The sequence below is a fragment of the Acanthaster planci genome, linkage group LG07, assembly GCF_054643075.1.
Source record: "Acanthaster planci isolate LZ-2023a linkage group LG07, COTS_SCS, whole genome shotgun sequence".
NCBI lineage: Eukaryota > Metazoa > Echinodermata > Asteroidea > Valvatida > Acanthasteridae > Acanthaster > Acanthaster planci.
The window spans coordinates 21279440-21305946 of NC_141783.1; the positions used below are offsets into that span (position 1 = coordinate 21279440).

Consider the following 26507-nt stretch of genomic DNA (forward strand, 5'->3'; position numbering starts at 1 on the left):
TATAAAAGGAAATGTCTCAAGCGGATAGAGAACACATGAGCCGTCGACATGGCATCAAAGCAGGATTCGGTACTTACTCTCTTCTGTGCTGATGAGCATTCACCGGCTATTCCCACCGGTAGCGATGCATCGGTACCGCTTGCTGGGTATGCTTTTCTCCCAAGCAGCGCCACCGTCCCGGAGGTAGACATCTTCCCCAGCGGCATCGGCCACTTACAGAAGGGCCACCAGTTCTCCATCTTCAAGAAGTCCCACGCTGAGGAGGCAGCAACAGTGGTTAACTACCTGCTATCCCTCGACAGTTTCCAGAAGTTCAAGGAGGATTCGGCCCGTCTCAGGCCAATTCTGAATGAAGGCATATATCTGTATGCTGTGTCGACGGCCGTCCTTCACCGTAAGGACACCGACGGAGCCCTGTTGCCCCCGATATGGGAGGTTAACCCTCGGAGCTACTTCCCAGGAACAATCATCAAGCGAGCGCTCGACCTGGCTCGAAACAGACGCGATAAAGATGACAGCTCGCCTCCTCCCGCCTTCATTACGGGCAACTATCGCGACCCGGAGTTCAAGCTGGCATGGTGGAGAGAAGATTGTAGCTTTAATTCCCACCACTTCCACTGGCACCAGGTAATTAGGAACAGGTTTTTCTATATGCCCCTGACATTCATTGCACGGGCGCATTAACGCTACAGCCAGAAGTGGGATATTATAATTTTCTCAGATAAAGTTGCGACACACGTATTAAACTTGGCTAGTCACCGGGAGTTTTTCTGCTGATGTTTTCTGGTCACGTTGACACGAAAATATCAAGTTTCGAAAGACACTCGTCAAGCAAAAGCAAGGTTGAAATCTAACAGTTTCTGAGAAGTTGTAAAACTGCTCCGAAACACAACACAATTAAAGCACATTATATAGAAATAAATAGATGCAGACAATTTTTGTGTCTACCCGGATCTCCCTCGCTTTTTCTGCATGTGCTGTTGTATTCTTCTTTTATGCAAAATAATCATTCCTACCATTTAAACTCCGAAACATTAACATATAGAGTTGATATTACCATGAATAAAGAAAACTCACATCGTGCATGTCATGTATTGGGTGCTGATTTTAGTTCGGCATTTTTGGCGGAGTTGATAGGTACCAATCTTGCATAACTATGGAAGTTTAAAGGTAGTTTAAAGGATCTGCAAGATCTAAAAAACGGGAGTGTCGAATTACCTTGAAATATCTGACTGTAAAGTAAGTAGATAATAGTGTCGGACAATCTGTGAAATCTTACCGCCAGGAATGTTACTCTCCACACAATGCCTAGTATGATAAAGTGTTGATAGCTCACGTAATAAAAAAAAGTGCTAAGATAATCTGGTACAAGGCCACTTAAACATTTATAAACCATTATATTCAGATTGCGTTCACGTTTGAGGTATAAGCTATCCCATCACAAGGTGTTCTTGGTGGAACCTTGAAGATGACCCTTCCTGTTCGACTGAACAAAAAAATCGAGACGTTGCACTAAGCTATTGGCTACATTACACCCCACAAGGTCACAATAATCAAGTTGAGTAAAAATAAGTGATTTGGCAAGAAGGTTAATTGTCCTTACGGGCAAATAGTTCCGAACGCGTAGCAAAATTCTAGTTCTACTAAAGATGCAAGATTCAATAGATTCCAGGTGCTCCTTCCATTGAAGTTTAGAATCAAACTTAACCCCAAGATATTTAATACATGGAACTTGTTCCAATGTACTGTCATCAAGAACAATATCAATATTAGGACTTAGACTCCTGGCCAAATTTTGTGAAGATCCAAACAACATGCTCCTACATTTAGCTATATTGAGGCACAACCTGTTTTTTGCAAACCAAGTCGTTATTCTATCCATGTCATCATTTAATCGACACTCGATATCCCTAATGTCCTTACTTGAATAAAAAATAGCCGTATCATCTACATAAAGGACAACCTTGGAGTGCTGGATCACAGTAGGTAAATCATTAATATAAATAAGAAAAAGCAACGGACCTAAAATAGTGTATAACAAGTGATATCTCCAAATTTTGTGACCTGTTTTCTCATAGAAAGGTAGGAGGTGAACCAATGAAGTTCCACTCCATCCACGCCCATGGATTGCATTTTTTAAAAAGTAAAATAGAATGACTGACCGTGTTGAAAGCTTTACGCAGATCCAGAAAAACAGCCCCAGTTAACATGCCAAAATCAAAGGCTTTTAACTAAAAAATCAGAAGCATCAATTAAAGTAGTGGTAGTTGAGTGGCGAGGTCTAAAACCAGACTGTTGTGTGGCGAGATCTCGTTTCTTCCTCGGACGAGAGACTAACAAAGCAGCCTCAAGGCAAAGGGATGCAAGCCCGTTTGGGTGGAAATGTACCGCCAAAGGAATTGATTGCTGAACCTGCTAAATAAGTCACCAACTTGAATGCGACTGGACACCTAGTTTGGAAACATACAAGGCAATTCTGGTTTATTGTACAACAAAAACAAAGGTAGTAAAATGACAATGAATGTGGACTAAAGTAGGACCCTTTGATGACTTATTAAATTCGCCTTATGGTTGACTAGCACATGTGCAATGTTAACTACAACCCAATGTGTGGTTGACTAACTCTTGCACATGGCTGACCACCTTTACTGTGTGGTTTACTACGATGCTAATGTACAACGGGCAGTGAAGCCTATTCGAATGCATGTGTAGTTTACTTGAGTGCGTGTGTGGTTTACTACAGCTGCGGGTGTCTCTAGTCAACCACATACATGAAGAACGTAACTGCAAGAAAGCTGGGTCCGTCCCAGTTCACCACTATTCACCTGAGCAGTGAACACCAACGCCGCTCTTGACTCTCGGTATGCACTCACCAACTTTTGGTTGATGCAACGCACCTGTGAAGCCTCTACTTCACGTGCGAAATATCTCGTTTCACGCACCAATGAAGAATGGATCACTTATCCTAACTACACGTGTGGTTGACTAGGTCGCCTCTACGAATAACGACCATTACTCTAGGTGTGGCTTACTACTTCTATTCCACGCACCAACGCGGAACGCAACAAAAAAACAGCTTATTCCCCGCACCAACGAAGAACGCTACTAGGCCCAATATACACTTCCCGCTGGCAGTAACCTAGCGGTGACACTCGGCCTTTCTAGAAAGCCTAACCATTAACATGACATCTCCCGCCAGCAACTTATAGAGGGATTTCGCATTAGCTCCATCTGCGCATATCTGCATCGAAGCCGAGGCTCTCTGGTTGAACTTCGTCGCGCGCGCCCGCGGAGTCGACACAGAAGATGCCGTATCCGGTTCGTAGTGTGACGCCACTTCGGCTTAAACCACGCCCACTGCACAAGATACATGGCCATCGCAGGTACGTTAGTTCGCGGTAATTGCCGTATTTTTTCTTTTGATTTTACGCGTTGAGTCATCCTGAAAGACTCTTCCACAAAAAGTTGAAGCCTGGAAAGTCTTAATTTAACATTCCTTTATGTATTTTGTGCCTTGACTCCTTACTTTCGTCTGATCGTAAAAGAATTAAAGCTGACACATACAGCCTCGTTTTCAAACGCGGAAAGCGTCGTATTGAGATCCCTAGTCAACCATACACACACTGCGTGCAGCTACCCTTAGTCAACCATACAAAGACTGCTTACCTTACGGCTTCTCTTCACTGCACTGCCCGCGCATACACTCCATCGTGCACACGGCACGGCTGGACAGCATGCAGCCAATCACAACGCTGCACGCGCTGTCCACATGACTGTCCCCGTGACATTTACTCAACGGGCGACTCCCCTAAATTGACCAATCTTTTAAACTAATCTAAGTCGCACTTCCGCTACAGTCGCAAGGCTAAACCATTATTGTCAATTAAGAGATGAGAAAGCTGGTTGTAAACTACACGTTAAAAGATCTTCATGACAACAAAAATTACAGAAATTGGTCGATAATTATTGCAATCCAGTGAACTGCCACCTTTATGAATGGGAGTTACTTTCGCCATTTTCCAGTTATGCGGGACAACTCCACTTGACAAGCTTAATTAAAAATGTAAGCCAAAGGTTCAGCTAAAACTGTTGCCCCAGCTTTCAAAAAGCGGCCATTGATACCATCCAAACCATAAACTTTTCCAGTAGGGATTTTTTGCAATAACTTAAGCACTTCATATGTTGATACTGAGCTAAGAACCAAACTTTGATCAATTGTATTACAACTATCAATAGTGAAATGGCGTCCCGATTTAAACTAGTTATCCTGAGCTGTTCCCACATCAACAAAGTGCTTACTAAAACAGTTAGCCAAGTCAATTTTCTGTTGCTCGTTTTTACTAACAAAATTCAGTATAGATTTAGTACCTGGCAACACCTCTTTAATAACAGACCACATTTTCTTGGCATTCTGCATATTTCCGTAAATGATCTTATTGTAATAGTCTCTCTTCAATTATCACCCAATTTATTGAGCCTGTTACGGTGTACATTAGCATGCCTTAAGTGGGCCTTATTACTGGTTTTATTGGCCATATGCGTAGCCTTCATCGATATTTTCCTCAGCTCGAGATAATCACAATTTATCCAATTAGTTCTCTTGACACAAACTTTCAGGGCAATGTATGTCACAAATATTCAGCATCATGTTTTTAATAAGATTCCAAGCCATGTTAGGACCATCGGCAAATTTCAACAAGCACCAGGGTAACATCGGCAAGATCTTGTCTAAAAAGATTACCATCAAAGTTCCTGAATGAACAAGCACGAATAAATTTGTGCCAAGTATGACCCTTAACAGGCTTTCTTACAGCGTAAGTTAAACGATGATCACTTATATTCTCATCGCAAACTCCACATTTAGAGTACATGTTAGGATTGTTTATCCAGATGTGGTCACTACATGATGAGTTGTACTGAGTTACTCTGGTGGGAACATTAACTGACTCATTTGAAACCTATCAAAAATTTGCTTCAACCTTATGCATTGGTTAGATCATGAAGACAAGTAATCAACATTAATGTCGCCAAGACAAGATGTTTCAACTGCCTTTTTGAGAGGCATACAAGCCCATGACACCATCAAGAATAAGAGAAAATTCTCTAAAATATTTCATCACTCGGAGGTCGGTATACAAAGTTACAACCAAAGGCCTAGTCATAGGCAACTGTATTTCAAACTACAATGACTCGATTTTATCCATATTTTCAGTCACGTCATATAGACGTCTACACCACCCCAAAAATGGTTTGCGATCTTTTCTATGCAATATTTAACTCAGTATTTCAAGTTCGTTGGTAGTAATGGAATAATTTAACCATGTTTCAACGAATCCAATAATGTGTGCCTGTGTTTCTTCAGCCATTAATTGTAATTCTCCTAATTTAGGAGAACGTACATTTAAACACATCATTTTAATCCCTTTGATTGCTTTTAAGTGTCCTAGACCCATGCAAATCTGAGTTCCAGTGTTCGGTGTCAAGTTCATGGCTGACCGTTCTTTGATGATAGAAACTGGTATCAGGGTCCGTCGGGTGCATGGCAAAATGTCTTATGGATTGATTCCACCGCGGTCCGAAATATATACCAGTCGTCTCCCTCCTCTATGGCTACGTCGTCGCTTATTGATCCCCATGGCCTTTAATCTGTCAAAATCAGATTTATTCAAAACTCTCCTTGCTTCTTGAGTCCAGTAAGTTAAACTCGTGTATATGTTATACAAGACTGGCCTGTTTGTAGAAGACTTGCAAAACCGTTACTCCTTGTCTCCGAACCAGTAACAGAATTGTAACTCGCATGCTCAAAGTGCAAGGATAGTTACTATATTTGGCTATTAATAAAGTGTTTATGATGGGAGCTGACGGTGTGTGGACGGTTTTTGACCGACGCACGCACATGTAGAGAGTGAACAATGAGTGTGTGGTCGATAGTGTATATACACATGTACCTTTACATGTTTGTGTGATCGCACAGTGACTGTGATGACTACACCGTCACTTCACTGCCCGATGAAACGTTGTTTGTAAAAAAATGAAGAGGAAACACAAACTCGAAGGTAAATTTGCCACGCCACCATGGAATACGCGAAGCCATGGGGAAAAAAAAAATGCATTTTAGAGGGCAATAATCGGCCTGCAGATCGACCTCGCCTGTGCGATACAACAAGTTACGCGAGCTCCGCTTCGGCAGTTAATAATGGTCAGCGTTTTTCTCAATTTTTCTCATAGCATGATCTCAAAAGATGAGAAAGTTAATGGAATGACATACAAAGTAAATTACAAACCCTGAAATCGGCCAATTTTGACAAATTGCATTACATGCAAATCATGTACACTACCTATAATTAAATAGCTACAGTTGCCATACAGTGGTTTTTTTTTGCAAGGGCATGCGCAGTATGGTTAAGTTGCGAACGACCGTGCCAGTAGATGACAAGTCATTGGATAGTAGTATTTTGTAACTGCTGTAAATGAACTTCAGTCGAAATGCCTCGGCGCAGCTAGAATCAAGTTACATAATTGGCTGAGTTTCAATTATAATGATTAGGGTTTATTATACGCAAGTTGAGGACGAAGCAAGAAATGTCTCTACCTAAATTACTGGCTTGGTGCCAAGTTAACCTTGCTATAGCAGACAACACTTTTGCAGCACTGTGTTGGAAATTCAAGGCTGCAAAAGTTTCGTCTCCTAGAGCCTGAAAGTTGACCCTTGATGGCGCGTTTCCGGAACCCTTGGATAGGAAAAATAACGTTTAGAATTTGTACTGTTTTTTTCGTTCAGCTACTTCTCAGTTCTACTCTTAAAAGGGCCTTTTGTAAAATATTTTCTAGCATATCAATTTATGAAAACTGAAAAAATGACCTGACCTAAAAGAGAAATATACTCCCAAACGTACTTATCATTTCCGAAAATTAAACATACATAAAGAACAGTGCAGTTCGGTGGTCTTGAATGCACATGAACAATTACAGAATTACGGATTATGGTAGTTTTTCGGTAAAGACCAAATTAAAAACAGACCCAAATATCTTATGGATTTTAAAATAATAAGAAAATAAACTTTAGGCAATAATATGCTTTTACGAAAGATTCTGATGTATAATCTAACCTTTGCTGACAAGAACTGCGTCACGTCAATTCAATGTGATCTGGAACCAATCTGTAGTTAAATCTTTGCAACGTTGTACAATCTCGTTTCCACGTAAGCACTGGGAATGAAAACAAACGTGCATGAACAAGAAGACCTATAGGAACGATACTGCCGGAAGCAAAAGGTGGAATAATGAAATTCGTTTTTTACCCATCTCCAGGTGACTTCTCCTAAATATTACTTGAGGAGAACAAGGGGAAAATTCCGATATGAATGTTTCTTGGGGTGGTTTCAGTTAGAAATCATTCTTCCAAATGTTATAGGATGTGTTAGGACGGCCCAGGTAAAATCCCCATAGGTGGACCGCGCGAGAGTTGCCTAAGTTCGGTGCTTGAACTTTTACTTTCAGGCTTAACTTGGCACCAAGCCAGTAATTGATATAGAGACATTTCTTGCACTGCGAACGCATGAGTCGCTTCCAAGATGATCTTTTCTTAGTTTCAGTTAAGATTACGAACTCACCTTTTTATTCAGGGAATTGTTTGGGAGATCTTTTGAAACATAATAGTAGAGGACAGTTTAAGCTTTTAACGGCCACAGAAAATAAAAAAAATGCTTACATTTATTGAAGCAGTTTCATAAAATAAACTGCTCATTCCCAGGAGAGAGGGGGAAATGGCACCTGTGGTAAAAAGCTATTTTGGCAATTTTGTCGGACAGATTCTTTGAATTGCAACGAATAGCCTAGGTAAATAAAATAACATGATATTGAGAATGAGAAATCAATTTAACTTTTGGACGGTAAAATGGTTGGATGCGCTCTCATGATCGAGCCATAAGAGAATATAATTATGAATGTCAAGTTAAAAGTCGATCTTGGCTTCCTAGGTACTTTTGAGAACTAGCAGACATTTTGAGGGAAGCAGCCTTTGAGCGTAAGATGGTTCTCTTAAAAAAGTGCCATTTATGCCGAAATCGAAATGTGACCAAATAAGTATTCAACAAAATAAGTAGTCAGGTGAGTATCCAAATGATGCTAGATATTTCAAATAGATGTGGTTTAAAACCAGACCACGTGTTCTGCTTTTCTGATAGATGTGCTACCTAGCGATAGTGAAGACACTGGAAAGTGTTTGGTCATCCCAAATGCTAAGGGGTTTAAAATCTTTTCTTGCTTGATGGCGTTACGGCTACAAACCACAATGCATACGTTTTCGTTGAGATGGAATTCAGAACCATGGATCCAACAATGCACCTAAAACATATATGGAGTATGTGAAGTGGTTGAAAGTGAAATATGGATACGGAAGGGGCATACAGCGATTCTTATTACCAATGGTTGGGGTTATTTGTGCAAACCGTAGAATTTGTTTGTCTTTCGTTTTCAATTGAACAATGGAGTTGGGGGGGCAGAGGGTGTGGGAGCAGGAAAGTTTTCCCAGCAGACACCCTGGGGTATTGGAGGTAATAAAGGATGTTGGGAACGTGACCTCAAAATGCACTTTACCGTGTCTCGTGTTAAAAAAGCGGCCTTATTCAGATGTATAAGCCTTGACGCCAGACCCGGATCTTCATGTCAACTTCTTTCCTGGTTCGGTGCTACCGGTTTCATTCTCTTTTGTCGGGGAGGTTTTTTTTTTTCTCAGAAAAACACCTTTCACAATTGTCACTGTAGGGAGCTCACTTATGACTATTTCAACAGGCCTTTACTTTCTTGCGAGCGGATATTGGCTCGCAAGTCTATCATGCGGTGGCTATGGAAAGTTTCTAGACAGTTGCCTACGTGCACAGTCACAGGGCTACTGCCTTTCTGTTCTGTTTTTCTGATAGATGTGCTACCTAGCGATAGTGAAGACACTGGAAAGTGTTTGGTCATCCCAAATGCTAAGGGGTTTAAAATCTTCTCTTGCTTGATGGCGTTACGGCTACAAACCACAATGCATACGTTTTCGTTGAGATGGAATTCAGCACCATGGATCCAACAATGCACCTAAAACATATATGGAGTATGTGAAGTGGTTGAAAGTGAAATATGGATACGGAAGGGGCATACAGCGATTCTTATTACCAATGGTTGGGGTTATTTGTGCAAACCGTAGAATTTGTTTGTCTTTCGTTTTCAATTGAACAATGGAGTTGGGGGGCAGAGGGTGTGGGAGCAGGAAAGTTTTCCCAGCAGACACCCTGGGGTATTGGAGGTAATAAAGGATGTTGGGAACGTGACCTCAAAATGCACTTTACCGTGTCTCGTGTTAAAAAAGCGGCCTTATTCAGATGTATAAGCCTTGACGCCAGACCCGGATCTTCATGTCAACTTCTTTCCTGGTTCAGTGCTACCGGTTTCATTCTCTTTTGTCGGGGAGGTTTTTTTTTTCTCAGAAAAACACCTTTCACAATTGTCACTGTAGGGAGCTCACTTATGACTATTTCAACAGGCCTTTACTTTCTTGCGAGCGGATATTGGCTCGCAAGTCTATCATGCGGTGGCTATGGAAAGTTTCTAGACAGTTGCCTACGTGCACAGTCACAGGGCCACTGCCTGAGGAAAATTTTCAAACCAAGTGCATTCCCCTGCGAAACCTGCCTCCTGTACTTTCATTTTGAGTACATTTTATACTTGATGAATTTTTAACTTCAGAACTATTCTTTGGGATCAAAAATGTCATTTGCACCACCATTTTCCCTTATTATTGGCCGTAAATTATTGCTGGTTTTAGTCTCATTCGAACCTGTCTGGTTAGTGAATGTTCTTAATATTGAAAGTGTTGACTTATGAAGTGGTACTGATATTTAAACTAAAATTTCATAATTATAAATCCGAAACGAAGGCAGGGAAAGGAAGTATTCGTGGGTTTTAGCGTCTGGTTGTCCTGAGCTAGAGAGGTTTGAAAAGTAAAAATAACTAACATTCCTGATTTCAATGTTTTCGTGTTGTTATAAAGAAAAATGGTTCAATTTGCAAAACTGAAACCTATTACATCTGTTATTTATAGTCAACACAGATTCTAGAGTTTGTTTGTTTGAAAAGCTGATAACCGATGTCATGAAAATTCAGTCTGATTCGATTGCAGTTTGTGTTCATATTCTGGGGTTTATTGTTTTTCATTTTCTGGTATGATGTGTACTCTTTACGTATTTGTTCACTTTCAAAAATGTTCTTGTGCACTCACAAATATTATTTGCACCTAAGTTTTCCGTTGCTATTAGCCTTGTTTTATTCAGTTCTCAGTCTCAATAAAATGTGTCGGTTAACATATTACTCTTAAAATGTTTGAACATAAATTGGTTCACCTCAGCGTTATTAGTCAGCTAAGGGTCTCCTTTTAAATAAAGGATCCATGAAATGAGGTTTACTTGGAAGCACTTTTTGTGTATCTCTGCACTCTTCTTTGATGTATGAAGACTGTTTGACATCCTTTTTGAGTTGAATGAGTTAAGATGGAAAGCTTGCGGTAAGCACCATGCAATATCTCTTTTTGAGTCTGTATGGTTCTAATAAGAACCGGATAAGAACCGGAGAGGCTCAGGTTAGACAATAAAAAATATATAAAATTGACCGAGCATTTGCAACATTGAGATTGCCTTCAGTGCAATCACAGGTTTCCTTGTGAATGTGCACATTGCATTAAAACTTTAAAAAATAAAAAATATGTGTTTAAATTGCCAAAACATTTCCACTAGTTCGATTGAAACCCTAAGGTGCAATTTCAAGGGTTTTATTGAAATATTTCTATGATGATCCCTCTAAGTGTGCACAATGCAAATACTGCCCGCTTCTTTTTTGAACACCAAACAAATGTATACGAAAGACTGACGAAGTTTGCAAAAATGATTATAAGTTTCACTTGTGTGACTGGCCCTTCACTGTCATCCCCTGAAATCGTGAATATTCAGACAGAAAAATGAATCATTCATAGATTAGAACCGGTATGTTCCATGTTATTATAAAGGATACTGAATTGCAGTTAAGACATGTTGCAGAAAGAATGGGCCTTCGGACACAATGGGACGTACATAACGGGCCTGCGGACACAATGGGGCGGACATAATGGGACTGCAGACATAATGGGCCTGCGGACACAAAGGAGCGGACATAATGGGCCTGCGGACACAATGGGGCGGACATATTGGGCCTGCGGACACAATGGGGTGGACATAATGGGCCTGCGGACACAATGGGGCGAACATAATGGGCCCGCGGACACAATGGGGTGGACATAAGGGGCCTGAAAAAGTTTGCGGACATAATGGGCCCTGCGGACACAATGGTCCGGAACAGACTTTTCATCAATCCACACACTAGGGCCGTTTCCAATACTCAATTCGGGCCGTCGGAGGCTTCAACTGTTTATTTACTAGCTGACTTTGAAGCTGTAAGCGCAGTAATCAGTCTAATAGTGCCACAGAACATCAAATACGATGCAAGAAAGCCAAAAATTACAGTAATCCAATGTAATTTAAACGTTTCAGGCCCACAATCGGGGATTGGTTTTGGGAACGAAGCCCGCGGAAACGAAGTTGAGTATTGGAAAACGGCCATGGAAGTGAACAGCACGCGCGTTGTATTTTTGACAACGCCGTGAACAATGGCATTGTTAATACATTTTATAGCGTCTAGGAGGCAGTCTTGGGAATAATCGAATTGAGTGTTGTGTATATATACTTTGAATATAGGCCCTCTGAGGTAAACCCGCAGATATGAGCTTCTGACCATTGCTGTCAATGTGTTTGACCACTTTTTGTCTTCAAGTTCATTCAAGTTGAATTGTAATTTTTTTCTCAAGCTGCACATGATGATGGTTTTCACAGAAATACGCAACAATAATTTACTGGTTTCATTGCCTTCTGTTGTATTCCCAGGTTTCTCTTTTCCTGTATTTAAATTTGTCAATGACACACGGCTGAGACAAACAACTGAAGCAGCTTAACTGGAGTGATCATATCACAATTTGATTGAGGAGTTCCCTGCAGAGGTACATCACATCGCCCCCTTCTGGGACTTGCCCAGTACAACCATTTGGTTCTGACAACACCCCGTCAACCAACCCCCATCATTACATTACCAAAAAGGTATCAAAACATGGACTGGCTCTCCTAGATCCGGGTTATCGGAGATGGATGAGAAGTCGTTTGATAGTCGTGCTTTTTCCTCAAGAACTTCAGTCGAATACTATTGGCGTAGCTCTAATCTAACACAAGTTACATAATTGACTGAGTTCGATCATTAGAGGGTCTATCATACGCAAGTTACGGACGAAGCAACAAATCTCTAGGCGTAGCTTATTCACGTTGTAGTTATGATCCGAAAAACTCCAAACTATTAAGAATAGTAATTATTCTAAAGCTTGAATTTTCTCCGATACAACAAAGAAATCAAACAAGTTCACACTGAGGAAGAAATTAACAGGAGTTAATGATAATGTTACACTTAGCTTGTCAAAAATTTGGATAACAAAGAAAATGCTGATTGGAACTAGTTTACAATGATCAGGATAAAGAATCAAGAAAGACCCTGTATGAACAAGATGATCTTACGAGCGAGAGCTTGGCGGGCACCACAGCAAAGAATGCTGGACTCCGACAATTCAGTCCTTGACGGTGCAAACATGAGCTGCAACGGAGACGAAGGCCACGTCCAATAAGAATGGCCGGGCTTGAGACGAAACGGCGAGGGTTTGATGACCCTCCTCGCAAATACGGGACTTGATGGCCCCACAAACTGGAACTGGATTCATTTCACAAACTGTCTCTTCCAAACTTTTTGCGCTTACATTAGCTAACTAGCTGGCTGTTGCACTAACATTAGAGCCAGATTATCGGAGCTTAAAATATGTCTCGACAATCTCATGATACATCCTATATTGTGCAGAACGGGGTTTTGGTAAACTTCACAATGTAGTCGTTGCCGACGTGTTAGACGTATTCCCCCCAAATGAGGGAATGAGCAAGGGGGGTTGACCCCACCCATCTTGGAACTGATTCTTGATTCTTCAACGAAGTAAACCTCAACATCCCCACGGCTCCTAAACGCCAAAACCGAGAAAGGTTGGAAAGGTGGCATCCGCCAAAAACTATAAGAAAAGCTGTATGCACAACTCCGTTAGTAAGACATAAGACCGATGAACTGACTGGATGTACATAGTGCTTATCATAATATAGAAACTCAAGTCTTATTTGAGTTACTGACACATGGTGGACAGCTAATAACCCGGATCCATAACGCAAAATAGACGGACTTCGAGCCTGATCAGAAATGACGAAACAGATAATTCGGCGAAAAGTGCAGGCCCCCACGAAAAACCATCGCCACACGTCTCATGTCACTGTAAACAAGAAATTTATAGGAAAGACATCGAACTTCTTTATGGCATTTTATCCGCCCTAAAAGATCTACCAGATCAGACTCTTTGTCGTGTACATCCCACCATCAGGTGATACCAACACAGCTTTCTTAAAACGTTTTGTAGTCTAAAAACGTCTTTCCATTTGTACGTTTTTGGGTGCGTTGCATACACGATCCGTGCATGCGTTTGACTTTCACAGACATAAATTCGACAACGTTAACATACCACACGTATGAGTTGCGTTCGGCTGTCAAATCGCCCCAGGAGCGAGTCTAAATAAAGAACTATTTACTAATAAGCGGGGAAAAACATCATTAAAATTATTTTAAAAGTATTTCCACTCACAACATTATAGTTCTATGAAGGGATTTCAATGCCATTGATCTTACCTTAACAATAATCCTCACTTACACGAGATAAAAATGCTGAAAATAATTGACCCCTACAACAAGGGGTTTGCAATAAAAAAGAACGTAGTCACGGAAGGGGGGGTAGGGTGTTGACAATGTGTACTAGCCAGGAAGGTGGTGAGACATTATGAACATACAGTGCGATAACATTGCCTCTGTGTCCTTGCTCTGTGTTTATATCTACTGGGACAAGCTTTTACACTTCAAAGGTCATCATTTTGTGGGTAGGTATTTTCTGGACGGCTTGGAAAGGTTGCTTAATCTGTATGCTTGTTAAAATAGGCCAGAAGTTCAAAAAATGTATACAACTCTGGCTTACTTATAAACTACTTTGTTCTGCTTGACTCTGCTCTTTTCGATTGACCTTGGATCAAGTCAACTCAGGCCTGCTCTTGAACGAATGTCTTTTAAATCCAGTCCTACCCATGGAAAGGCATCGAGGGAAAGACCAAGGACCGACAGGGTGAGCTCTTCTACTACATGCACCAGCAGATGTTAGCCCGCTACGATGCCGAGAGAATAGCTGTAGGTCTCACGAGAGTGGAACCCTTCTGCAACTGGCACCTCCCTATTGCGGTAAAAGGTCTTATTCTTCCCAGTAAATTAATGTTTAAGGCCAAAAATGTCTCCGGTTTCTGGTCAGGAGCTGGCCCAAAAGTGGTGCGGAAATTTCTGGAAATAATGCACGTGTAACGTGCGATGTCCATCGCGATTACATGCGCACGTACCGTAATCCCGGCCGCTGCCAACACTAAAATAGATTACCCCCACACCTTATACTGTTTATAAGCATTTTCAGCTTGTAAATGTACACAGGACATAAGACCACCTCGTTTGTCTGGTTCCTAGATGTAAATGTATAATACAGAAATCGTCATTTGAAAAAGATTGCCCAACTAAATGTATGGCGAACCAGAGGGACTACTTTACTGTACATAATAACTCAACCGTACCCCATCAACAACACGTTAAAATAACGCAGTAGCAGGATTGCAGTCGATTAAGCAAGTTTGGCAGCTTTATGATATCGTTTTGTACCAAATGAAAATTTTTTTATCTTGTCAATGCGCAGGTCTAAGGCAACGCGCGCGCTGACCAGAAACTGGAGAATTTTTTTGGCCTAATCAGGTTACTAAGAAACGTGAAACGGATGAGCCAGGTTTGTGTAATACATGAAGACATGAAGCTCTTTTGGTGTTCTGCAGGAAGGCTACAACCCCCAGTTGACAGACTATTATGGGACCTATCAGTTCGCTGCCCGGCCGGCAGGGATGATTCTCGCCGACAATTGGCGCGATCCTTCTGACCCCACGCTGATCATTCAACAGGAGTACCACCGGAACCGCCTCCTAGACGCCATCAATACCGGGAAGTTTGAAAAGGTGGGTGGTGAGGAGGCTGTGTGTAACCGATGTGAACATTGTTTTGAGGTCAGGAAATATAACCTGGATCGAACGAGGGATGATGGTTTCAGGGACACAGCTAATACAATGTCCGTGATTTAAATACACGGGACTTTCGGGTCATATTGTTTTCCGCCATGAATGCCTTTGTTTGAAGCACAGGTAAAGGATATTTGATTTCCTTCAACCCTTTAGCTATCTCTCTTTAAATCAATCTGTTGGTAATTTGATTTGTTCGAGAAAAAAAGGTATTTTATATTCCATTACTTATCAATAAATATTTTACAGTGGTTATAGACAACCTCTCGGCCCAGTTTTGCTGAGCTCATCTGCATTTTGTATGAGTGCAAATTGTAGAAAACATCTAAAATGGCGTTGCAAAACAAAATTTTGAGTGAGCAATATCACAAAAAAAGTGAAATAAAGGTTACGAATGAAGGTTAAGACGAACCCATACGGAAATAACTGACCCACACTTAAAATGCACACAATCAAAATGAGGGTTAGTAATGTAGAAGATAAATCCAAACGCAATATCGGGTTCAGAAGAGCCTGCACACCCACCACTGATTACATGCTTGCACCGGATGAACACTCAAGTTCCGCGGTGTTTTCCGGTTCAATGGCCTGCTGTTTTTTTCAGCACTCGGCTTTTGGTCCGTCTCAGGCACGGTCTCCAAAAATTAATCCTCGACTGTTGGCCTAACATATTAGAATATGTAAGCGGCCAATACGGTTGATTCAAAATAGTGCGCCTGTAAGAGTTTGCGACGTGCTGACCAATCACAGTGTGCGAAATCTGTCGACACTATCCAAATGCGCATTGGGTCGACGAATTTCACGCACTGTAATTGGTCAACGCCTTGCAAACTGTAGGAGGCGCGCTTTTGTAAATCGCCCGTGCAACGGCAAAATCCAGGTTCATTTTTCTCAACTTGCATTCGGGTTCGCACAGAGTTTTCAATTCTGTTTGTTTTGGGGTTTTTGCCCTATTTTATCATTCAATATTGTTTCTTGTGCATACACAAATTCGGCTTTACCGTTCAGTTCAGTTTGTCGGTCTATTTCCTTTATGGGCAATCAAGACAACTTTTTTCTCTGCTACTTTTTTTCCAATTAGTACTTTCAAATAGGGTTTTAACGACTAGAGTCAATGGCTCGACTGGAGTCAAAATTGTCGTCGATCCGACTCGACGCAAGCCCCGATGGGTGAATGGCTCGACTCATCTCGAGTCCTTCATCGGAAGACCCGACTTGAGTGAAAGTAAAAATGACTCATGTCTCCCAAATAAAAGCAAACCTCTTTGCCAAAAAAATATATTGGCAACCAATGCCAGTTGATGAAGGGTCACATCATGTGTTTTTATCGTCAACAGTAAGGTGCACTGTAAATACATTTAGAAACCAAGAGGGAAAGGTTAATGTGAACAATTATAGGTTTCCGGTTAAATTCCCGCTTCTTTCATTTAGTATTGCTTAATTTAAAAAAAATTATTTCGTCAAAGAGGGGTCACTCGCCCCAAATGTGGATTCCAATTTCAAAATATTCAAATATTGAAATAACAATCATTGTCTTAACAGAAGGTTATAAAAACAAACTTGTAGCTGATACAACAAGAAGGGAAAAATCATTCACTTTTGTTCCGAGTAACTTGTTTACAGGTCTTCTTCTGCGTTATTGCTTTGGTGAGAATTCATCAGCCTCTCCTTACCAGCAATGCTTGCTTTGTAAGGATCGTGAGCCAATAGTTTTTGTGCCAAGTCACACTGACAAAGAGCTTTATCAAGATCCAACGTTTAAATGAGTTTTCTTTGGGATGTCAGCTTTCAGTGTGTAGATTGACAAATACGAGGCCAAAAGGAGAAATCACAGGAACGGATTTGAATTCACATATGAGGTGGGAGCTCGCGTATTGACTAAATAGAATGTTGATCAACCTTTTTCCCAGTTATTTGACGACTTTAAGTGAACTCTGTGTCATACGATGTGAATTTGAATATACTTTTTGTTTGAAAGAATACAAATGACTTCTCTGATTTTCAAATGCTCATATGTAGGAACATTCCTTTGAAAACGAATTTAAATCGACCTCGTTTTAAATCGAACGTATTTTAGCTGAAATGGCTGGGAATACCTATATGTTGCTCCTTTGAATCGTATTTGATGTTCCTGTGGCACTAAAGGACTTATAGTGGAGTTTACAGCTTTTAAGCAGAAAATAATTCTGAAGCCTGAGACAGAGACGATGTCGAGTGTTGGAAAACGGCCCTAATGTGCACAGTGGTCGTGGCTAAAACTGAAATGACGTCAAAATGACGAACTGGATTACGAAAGTTGCAATAATACAAGCTGAGTAATTGTGTAGGACTTTTAACATCGAGTAAGAATCTGTTCTGTCGAATACTTACGCAGCCCGATGGCAGTAAAGTGGCCGTAGACATCGATGGTCTTGGCGCAGCCATAGAGGCAAATGTCAGCACTCCCAATCCACACCTGTACGGATCCGTTGGGATTCACAACCGCGGTCACGACATCCTGGCAGGAATTACTGATCCAGACCTCCGTTACAATCAGGTACGTCATGAGACACGGGGGGGGGGTGATCCGTGCGAGTTGATGCATTTGGGCTACAGACTTGTTCAGGTGTAAGCTTGGGTGATTTTAACACTATTGAATATTTAGCGTGCGCAGATCCCCAGCTTGGTTTACTGTGCTTTCCTGGTGCACACAATGAGAGGTGATCACTTTGGTGTTCAGATTAATGCAGTAGGGATTCAATCACAGTTCAAGATCAATATTGTAACTCGTTAGGATGCATTTCAGACTTATTATTGGCAGTACATGAACCCGATGTTATCCAAATTAGGCACTTAACAAAATACATGTACCTGAATTGGATGCATCTTACCGGAAGCTAATAAGGCTTTCCGGAACTGTTTTGTTTGTTTCCTGAAGGCTGGGGGAGTCATGGGCGATACTGCTGCCGCCATCCGGGACCCAATGTTCTTCCGCTGGCACAAGTTCGTCGATGACCTGTTCTTTCTGCACAAGATCAAGCTTACACCGTACACTGAGGCTGAACTCAGTTTCGAGAAGGTTAAAGTAGACTCTGTGAAGTTGCAGATAGGTGGAAAAAATATGGTGAGAGATCGATCTAAGTCTGTAAAACGTTCATAGGAATTTCATATTCTTTTTTTTTTGTTTTTTACTTTTCTTTTCCTGTCTTGAGATGGCCTCGACTGCAAGACCGATATATAACATTTTAACTTTTAGGTCCATGCTTCCCCCGACAAGTTTGCATCATTCTACGTGTTCTACTCCTTTTATATTGCAGTCATTGATATTTGTGCGTTTATCCTGTGTTCTGTGACGTCACGCTGTCATTGTCTTTAGTGTATTTTGATTTTTGTGTAACTGAATTGAACTGTACCTTCCTCAAAATGACAGTAAATTAAAATGATAAAACAAAGCGAGCATTCAGAAGCATTTGACAGACATTTGATCCATGATAAAGTATGCCGTTCATTTATGAGCTCTATACAACCCATAAACTATCACAGTTTTATTTCTCCACTCGTAGGCTCTGGCCGATATTCTGACGACTCGCATGGAGAATGTAGAGGTGGACATCGCGAATGACATGTTCCTACGTCAAGGTGACAAGCCCAATACTGAGGCCACCGTAAGTCTTTATGATTACCTTGCAATTTTGTAACCGATTTGGTGGATGTATTTCGAAAAGGCAAGGCTCGGAGGTACACGTCGTGTCAGTCGGGGTATGGCCAGGTTGACAAGGCCGATGTTTTATAGCTTTTCCCGATTGCAATTGACGTCGGACGCGCTCCCTTTGGCCATGCGCTGTTAGAATACCACGGAAACGTAAAGGGCCACTTCCAAAAGATAATTACTATCTCGCTGCCGCGACTGGAGGATCAATCCGGCTCTTAAATATTGAGGTTTTTATACATGGATTTCATTGTAGAGCAGGAGCAAATTATTACAAGAGAACCTGATATTCCACAGTTTCATTTTTGGGTGGATGTGTGCACCGAAACTGACGAAAAGGCTGGCTTGTAAATGTGGTGGCACCTACGGGGCTATTGGCCTCCGCTAAGAGGGCACAACGGAGTTGATAGTTATGTGGGGAAACGATTTGTTATGATTTTGCCTAAATGTTCACAAATTAGACCAACAGAGGGCGCTTGTCTTCTTAATGTTAAAGTTAATTGCCGAAAGGTAGCCAGCTGCATATGCAAATGAATCTAAAAATTAAACTTGTCTTCATGCAGCGGAGGGACCTGTCTGCAAAGGCTTAGATTTTTGGCTTCTGAAGACAAATTAAAAAAAAAAGTAGTTTTGGCTAGAGGAGGAAAAAGAAGGTGGTCTGTAATGGCGTCTTGTCAACCCTTGAATAAATAAATAAATAAATTCGCTGCAAACGAAACCTTGTTTTCTGAGCACCCAGCAGCGCAACCCGCTCATACCACAGTAAGTCATGGATCGGCTGGTGAAACCAGAAAGAAAAAAGACGGGAAAAGAGAAGAGTGCTTATATGTGGTTTTCATAACAAAGCTTTAAAAAGGGTCTTTATACTTTTCTTCATCAGGTTACCGTCAAGCAGGTCAACCATGACAACTTTAACTACAAAATTGGGGTTGAAAACAAGCGCGGGAGAAATATGAGGGTAGCCGTCCGCATCTTCATGGCTCCATCTTCTGACGCAGAGGGGGCCCAATTTTTGTTGGATACGCAGCGTCGTCTGTTTATCGAAATGGACAAGTTCGTGACTACACGTGAGTAGAACATTGTGGTCGTCTGAGGTCAAAACCAAGTCCAACGTTTTCCATCGTGACTTAAATCAAATAAAAAAAGAATGTTATTAAAAACTGTGTTAATAAACTTTCATTAATTTAAATACCTACCACAGGTTTGCCAATCTTAGACAAATTCGAGGCGACGCTATTCCTGCAGGGCTATTTCACATAGGCCTACACACAAGTCTTAACTTAAACGCTGCCACGCGTGCAATTTGGCAAGTCTCGGCACTCTGTCCGTCGGAGAGGAAATGCGTGTACCACTGCGTGCGAACAGGAAGGTCCCGCAATCATGACTTTTTTTATTATGTTCGTAGGAATTGGCTGTAGAGTGTTTTTTACATGACCTAACATTATGGGCAGAGGCATTCAGGAAACGTATTATGTCCGTGGAGGCGCTTTTTATTTCTAATCTTTGAATTCCATAAGCAACTATTCCATTATGCCTGAACGTTGAGATTTCCGCACGCATCTGAACGATGACCCTTAATATCACATGAATAAATATCCTTGATAGACTAATTGGAGGAGACGTCATGGCTGTGGTAGTCTACTGCACTCACACTTCGGAAGCTTGACGACCGACGGTCGGCCGACCATCGTTAAAAAAGGAAAACAACATGTCTGCTCTGTTTTCTCGAAAACAACAGCATACTGGTCAGAAATATTTTTACATATTGATCGAGGCTGTTATTAACTTTCTTTCAAGTGAGATGTTCAAGGATTATTCTGCAGTGCCATTTTTTTAATGACTTCAAACCCCGGCTCATGATTGCATGACCGACCACTTTAGTGCTTTACTTGCATTATGCACACGTAAAAGGACGACATATGTGCACGAGCGTGTGGCATGTGCCAACCTCGCCCCCCCCCCCAAAAATAACACGTCAGGCAGGGAAAAAAATCCACAATTAAGTACCCGCTGCTACATCTGATTCGAACCAGCCAGCCGACACCGGCAAGCTCGGTGGCCGAGTGGTTAAGACGTCTCCACTAGTAAGCAGGAGGTCGTGGGTTTGAGTCCCACCCGAGTTCCCTTGTGGTTTGTTTTTCACAAGCCTTCGGGGTATACACTGGGTATACAGTGTGTAAATATTCACGTTCGAGCAGGGAAAAAAGAAAAAAAAGTATCCAAAATTAACTCGTTCTCATTGGTAAGATCTTTCCCCGCTATACTTGTTCTAGTGAAGGAACGCGCACGCAGCCCATAGAGTCGAGGTTGGGCATGTGCGGCTGTTACATGTAACATGGAGCTGGTGAAAAGCTTGTCCCACGACTGGTTTAACAGTTTGGCCGGTGCATGCACTGTGCTGGCGACATGCGCTGGCGAGCACAGTACCAGTAGAGGGCGCTATGCTCACAAGAGACGACCTATCAGGGTGCATTCCAACAATGGTTGTATTTCTGCGCTCGAGCTCATTTATATTTTGTGATCCCACGGGGTTTTTACAATAAAACAGGCCATAATCAGGAAGTACCATAGAAATATTTCTATAAATCCCAAATTTGGGACTGATAGTTTCCAGTTCGCGTATTTCTTTCACTAAAAGCCCCAAATTGTGGACCTATTTTGGATAGAGGCGGGCGGCTACATTCAGAAACGAGCGCTTAGTTTTACTGCTGTTTTTTTATCTTCGTTCAAAGGCGAATACAAATTTTTTTTCAGGTGAAATTTTTCAGGTAAGCCTGCCAGATTCTATAAGACTGGTCTTCTGGCTGGTCGTTTCTTGTGAATAAAGCGCCCTCTAGTGCTATTCGGCGTGCTCGCCAGCGCATGTCGCTTGCACCGTCTACTGGACAAAACAGCAAAACCAGTCTCGGGGCAAGGCTAGTGAGAAGCACGCTACTGATTCTCCACATGCGCAGTGGACAGTCCATTGGCCTTACGAAAGGCAAATGCACAACGTATTTTGGCGAGGTCTCATAGGAGTTCATTTGAACAGTAATACGGGTAAAAACATCCGAGAGCGCATGACAGATACACTGAGTGTACTTGGGCGCGTTTAAGATTTGGCAAGTGGCCTATAATGCTTCGTGCAATAAATGTACATCCTTCATACGAGTTTGTAAAAGGCATTTGCCCTACCCAAAGCACAGGGGACGTAGCAAAGCATTGCTGAGCTAAGTAAACTTTGTTGATCCACAGTGGAAAAAAATGGAATGAACACCATTACACGCAGCTCCGCCGATTCCTCTGTGATCAAACCACGTGAGCTAACCATCGCAGAATTGAGGAAGAGAGTCCTCCAGAAGTCGGAAATCCAGGATAAGGACTGCTGCCGCCCGGATCGGTACTGCGAATGCGGCTGGCCAGAGCACATGCTGGTACCCAGGGGTACAGCGGAAGGAATGAAGTTCGATCTCTTCGTCATGGTTACCGACTGGGCAAGCGACAGCAGCACTGACGACTTGGATCGGGGTACCAGTTACTGCGGTGTGAAAGACAAGAAGTACCCAGACAAGCGTGCTATGGGTTTCCCGTTTGACCGTAAGATCGATAAGAGCCTCTACAAGAGCGTGTTCGATTTCGCAAGGGGGTTTCCTAATATGAAGTGTGTCCCCATAAACATAAAATGGGTATCTGGCCCGTAATCTAAGAAAAATCCAAACGGAAAATGAGCCAAGTAAGTACAAGAGTACAGTAAGGCTGAGCACAGTACATATGTATCAGTTTGACACATCATGAAAAAAAAGAGTCATTTCAAGTAGTCTTTAAAATAGTGACAATTTCTGGTTGAGCACAAGCTGTTAATTTGCAGTGTTTTAAACGCAGGTGAAATGTAAATCAAAGTAGAGAAAATTAGGCTTGTATTTTTATAAGTACCGCGAACTATTTCCGTTTATTTAGATCAAGATAGTTGATATTTCTCTCAAGAATTTTCGGGTTTTGTTAGTACTTAAAGGTATCAGCTTTCTCATATCAATACTGTGGTTGCGAATTGTCTAATTTAACCTTGGTACAATAGAAGCAAACGCCACTGCTTTTGTTCCTTAAATGAATGTTTTATTATTAAGAAGCAACACATTATTATGAAGTAACACATACCAAAGTGTGTCCAGAGCATATAAGATGCACTCTAAAATACCGAAAATGCCAAAAGCCGCTGTTGATTTTAGTTTTTGCTTCCTTTTTTATAACTGTTCTTAATGTCAATTACTGTAAGGCAAGATACAAAGCGATCAAGATAAACAAATTCATCTACGTGAGGATAAATTTGAAATTTAAAAAAGTACAAGAAAAAGGTTCGAAAATAAACAATTCCTGAAAGTTTAGACTAATGGGTTCATTTGGAGGTCCAATTGCAGAAATAATACTTTCGTAGTTCCAGGTGTTAGGCACTTGAGCACAGTTATACATAAAGTATTTTGTATGTAAAAACAAGCTTAAATGCATTAAAATGTATTAATTCCTCCACATTAAACTCCAATGGTGACGGTGTTTATAGTTTTCGTTTTTAAGGAACATGTTTTGAATGTTTTTGTTTTTGACTTAAAGCATTAACAATGTATTAAATTTCAATTTTATCTTTCATTGACTTTTACTTGTATTTGCGATATTCGTGTGAGACCACTTTATCGTCTTATAACTGTTTTTAATAGTAAGTTAATTGCTTGATAGTTGGGCAGAAGCTGCGTAGAGATATGAACTAATTCGTGAAACATGTTTTTCTGGTATAGATTCAGAATAAGAGAATGCAGACCAACAGTCCTTGAGTTCATTTTAAACCACAGTAGCACAATTCCATTTAAAAAGCACAATTTAAAGGACCTTTAGTTTTTCTGGGTACATGTACATTATTTTTTAACAATGCTTGGATTCTATTTAACAGTTATTAATCATATTAATCTTGTACAAATATACGTGATATCATAGAGGAAGGACACAGAAGGAGTTTGAACTGCCCGGGCTGTAACATCTGGCCAATTACCACTTTCTGGCATGCCAGGTATTTCCATAGCAAGAGCGCAGCGAGAGCTTGCCACGCACCATCTGTGTCACACCCACGAAAGCCCCATCGCCACAGCAATTTGACGCTGGTAATCTGCATCCTCAAAACTTTGTGTACTGAGGTATAGGAAATGGAATATTCATACATTTGTTGGTGTTTGGTATGATCTCATAAACATCAAATTTAATACTTGCGCAGTTGCTTGCATTACGCCGTATGCCCTAAATGCATATGTGCAGTCATTGCCCTAAACGAGCGCTTTCTTCTGAGGTTATTTTAGGAAAAAGCCCTATTGTTTACAAGATTTGGTGTTTTGTTTAAATCATTTTTATCATGGCATTTGTACAAAAGCGTATTTTACCAGATTTCATGATTACTCCCTGTGATGAATAAGCCCATTGTAGTAGTCAACATTTTGTAGGCCTGTCTTTTTAATAGCCAGATTCGTGCCAAGTCTTCGAAAACTGAAGTAGCAGATGGAGTAGAATAAAATTACAAACTTTGTATTGATAATGGAACAGGGTATCAAACTTTAAAAAGTTTATTCGGGGTGGCAAAAGTAGGTCTCATAACAGGGAGTTTTCTCTCTCTATTTCCTGGTCAAAGCAATAAGTTGTATATAATTGTAAGCAAAACACTACAAGCATTGCTAGGATATAACTGGCTTCGCTTGTCCGGCTAAAATGTACGCAGTAATCCGGCATTTTTTGAATGTTTTTTATCATTCGTCTGACTCGGCGGCGACGATGTCTGAACATTTGGAAGTGCCAGAGTTTCAACTCCTTCTGTGTCCTTCCTCCTTGATACTATATAGGGGTGATGTTCATGATAAAGATGTACATCTGTAATGTGTATCAAATTCATGTGGAATCTTACGTCAAATGGCATACTTATTTGTATTTTTTCCCCTTTCTAGTGAAATTGCAAACATTTTAGTCGTTGGAAAGTCCACAAAATTCCTCAAAATCTGCTGTACTTATTTTGCTCATCGCAAAGAGTGCGGGATGATTCAAGAGCCCATCCTCCCACTTAAAAAAGGGGGAAATATACCCCACCCCGGGATTTACACCAATGCCTGCTTGTAGTGTTATTTTGATACTCAGACTGTGTTTTTTAAAATCAACGTTATTTAGACTGAAAGAAAAAACATTCTCAATAGTTGAAGGAGGCACGGATCCAAAATGATTTTCCGAAACAAAATCGAGACAACTTGATTACTCTAAGGTAGATCAAAAATAAAAGAAAAGAAGACTAAGTTCATTGGAGGAAGAGTATTTGATATTTCATTGTAAAAATGTTTTTTAATTAAAGGAGTTCCATGGGGCGTTTTGTGGAGGCTATAAATTTAGCAGTTTAATATAGTTACACCGAAGCTTAAGCATAAGAAGTCAAGAAAAGCTAGTGTCTCCGCCCTCCAAGATCTGAATTCCCATATCACCCACATTACAATTACATCCTACTATCTAACCATGTTAGACATAAGCACGTAATTATATTTCGGTAAAATTAGTTTTGCTAATAAAATTTGCTTGTAGTAATGTTTGCGATTTTCTAACAAAACTACCGTATTATCTCATAGCAGTTAAGTTTACAGGAAGAAGCATCCATAAATTGATTGATAATTGTAGTATGAGATGGAACAAGGAAATTCTTGAGAACGAAAACGTTTACTGGTAGGTAGAGGTAGATTTAGAATGAAAAGAAGCTCAAACTACAATTGCGCTATCTGCCCGAGTCTTTGGAGACGGCGAGTTCATGTCTTGACACATTCGAAGGCTTTAAAGCTTACTAGTACAACATTTTTTTGTTTGATGACATATTAAATTTCATGCTATTCATTCACATGCAATTTACAGTAGCAATCAATTTCCATCGATCAAAGAATACTTCAGAATTGTTGAATAAACATCCTGGTCATTAGAAATGAAAAAAAAAACAAAACTCACATAGCACCAATCACTATAACGACAGCGTTTTTGTATCGAGACAGAAACTCAACTGTCAATATGTCCAAGATGATATTGCAAATGCATGTACTTTCCAAATGAAATATTTTCCTGTGATGTCCGAGGGGTTTCGATGAGAAAGCATCTAATTCCAAGTTTAGCTTTTATTTGAAGAGACAGTGGACGTTGGTTTCCAAATTAGCCAAACTTGTTTGTTGGTGGTTTAAGGAGTCCTGAATTCTGGCAGTAATCGAATCGAATGAAATTATTCAATATTTTCAACAAAAACATCAAAGATTGTGGCAGTCTTCCATTTGTTGATTTATTTACAAACTTTCGGTACAGTAAAAAAGCCGCAATTCTCCTTCCGGCTTTAATAATGTCCCTATCACGAATGCTACCTTGCATGTTCAGATTTTATCATAATACGTCCGTGTTGTAGCGGGAACAAAGCTGCTATTGCATAATACCTAGAAATGGTTTGGAACTTCGGGTTGCATTAGGCCGATTCAGATGAAATACAATTTCGGATGATATGCATGTACGGA

The 26507-nt window shown here is 40.8% G+C and overlaps 1 protein-coding gene across 1 annotated transcript; it reads left to right on the forward strand.

Moving 5' to 3' along the window:
• Positions 1-26507, forward strand: LOC110990726 (hemocyanin AA6 chain-like). Its single transcript, XM_087138626.1, has 8 exons — positions 1-627; positions 14263-14421; positions 15051-15227; positions 17662-17823; positions 18205-18390; positions 18830-18931; positions 19856-20042; positions 22210-26507. The coding sequence occupies exons 1-8, from the start codon at positions 49-51 to the stop codon at positions 22653-22655; spliced, it is 1998 nt and encodes a 665-aa protein (XP_086994752.1). The 5' UTR covers positions 1-48; the 3' UTR covers positions 22656-26507.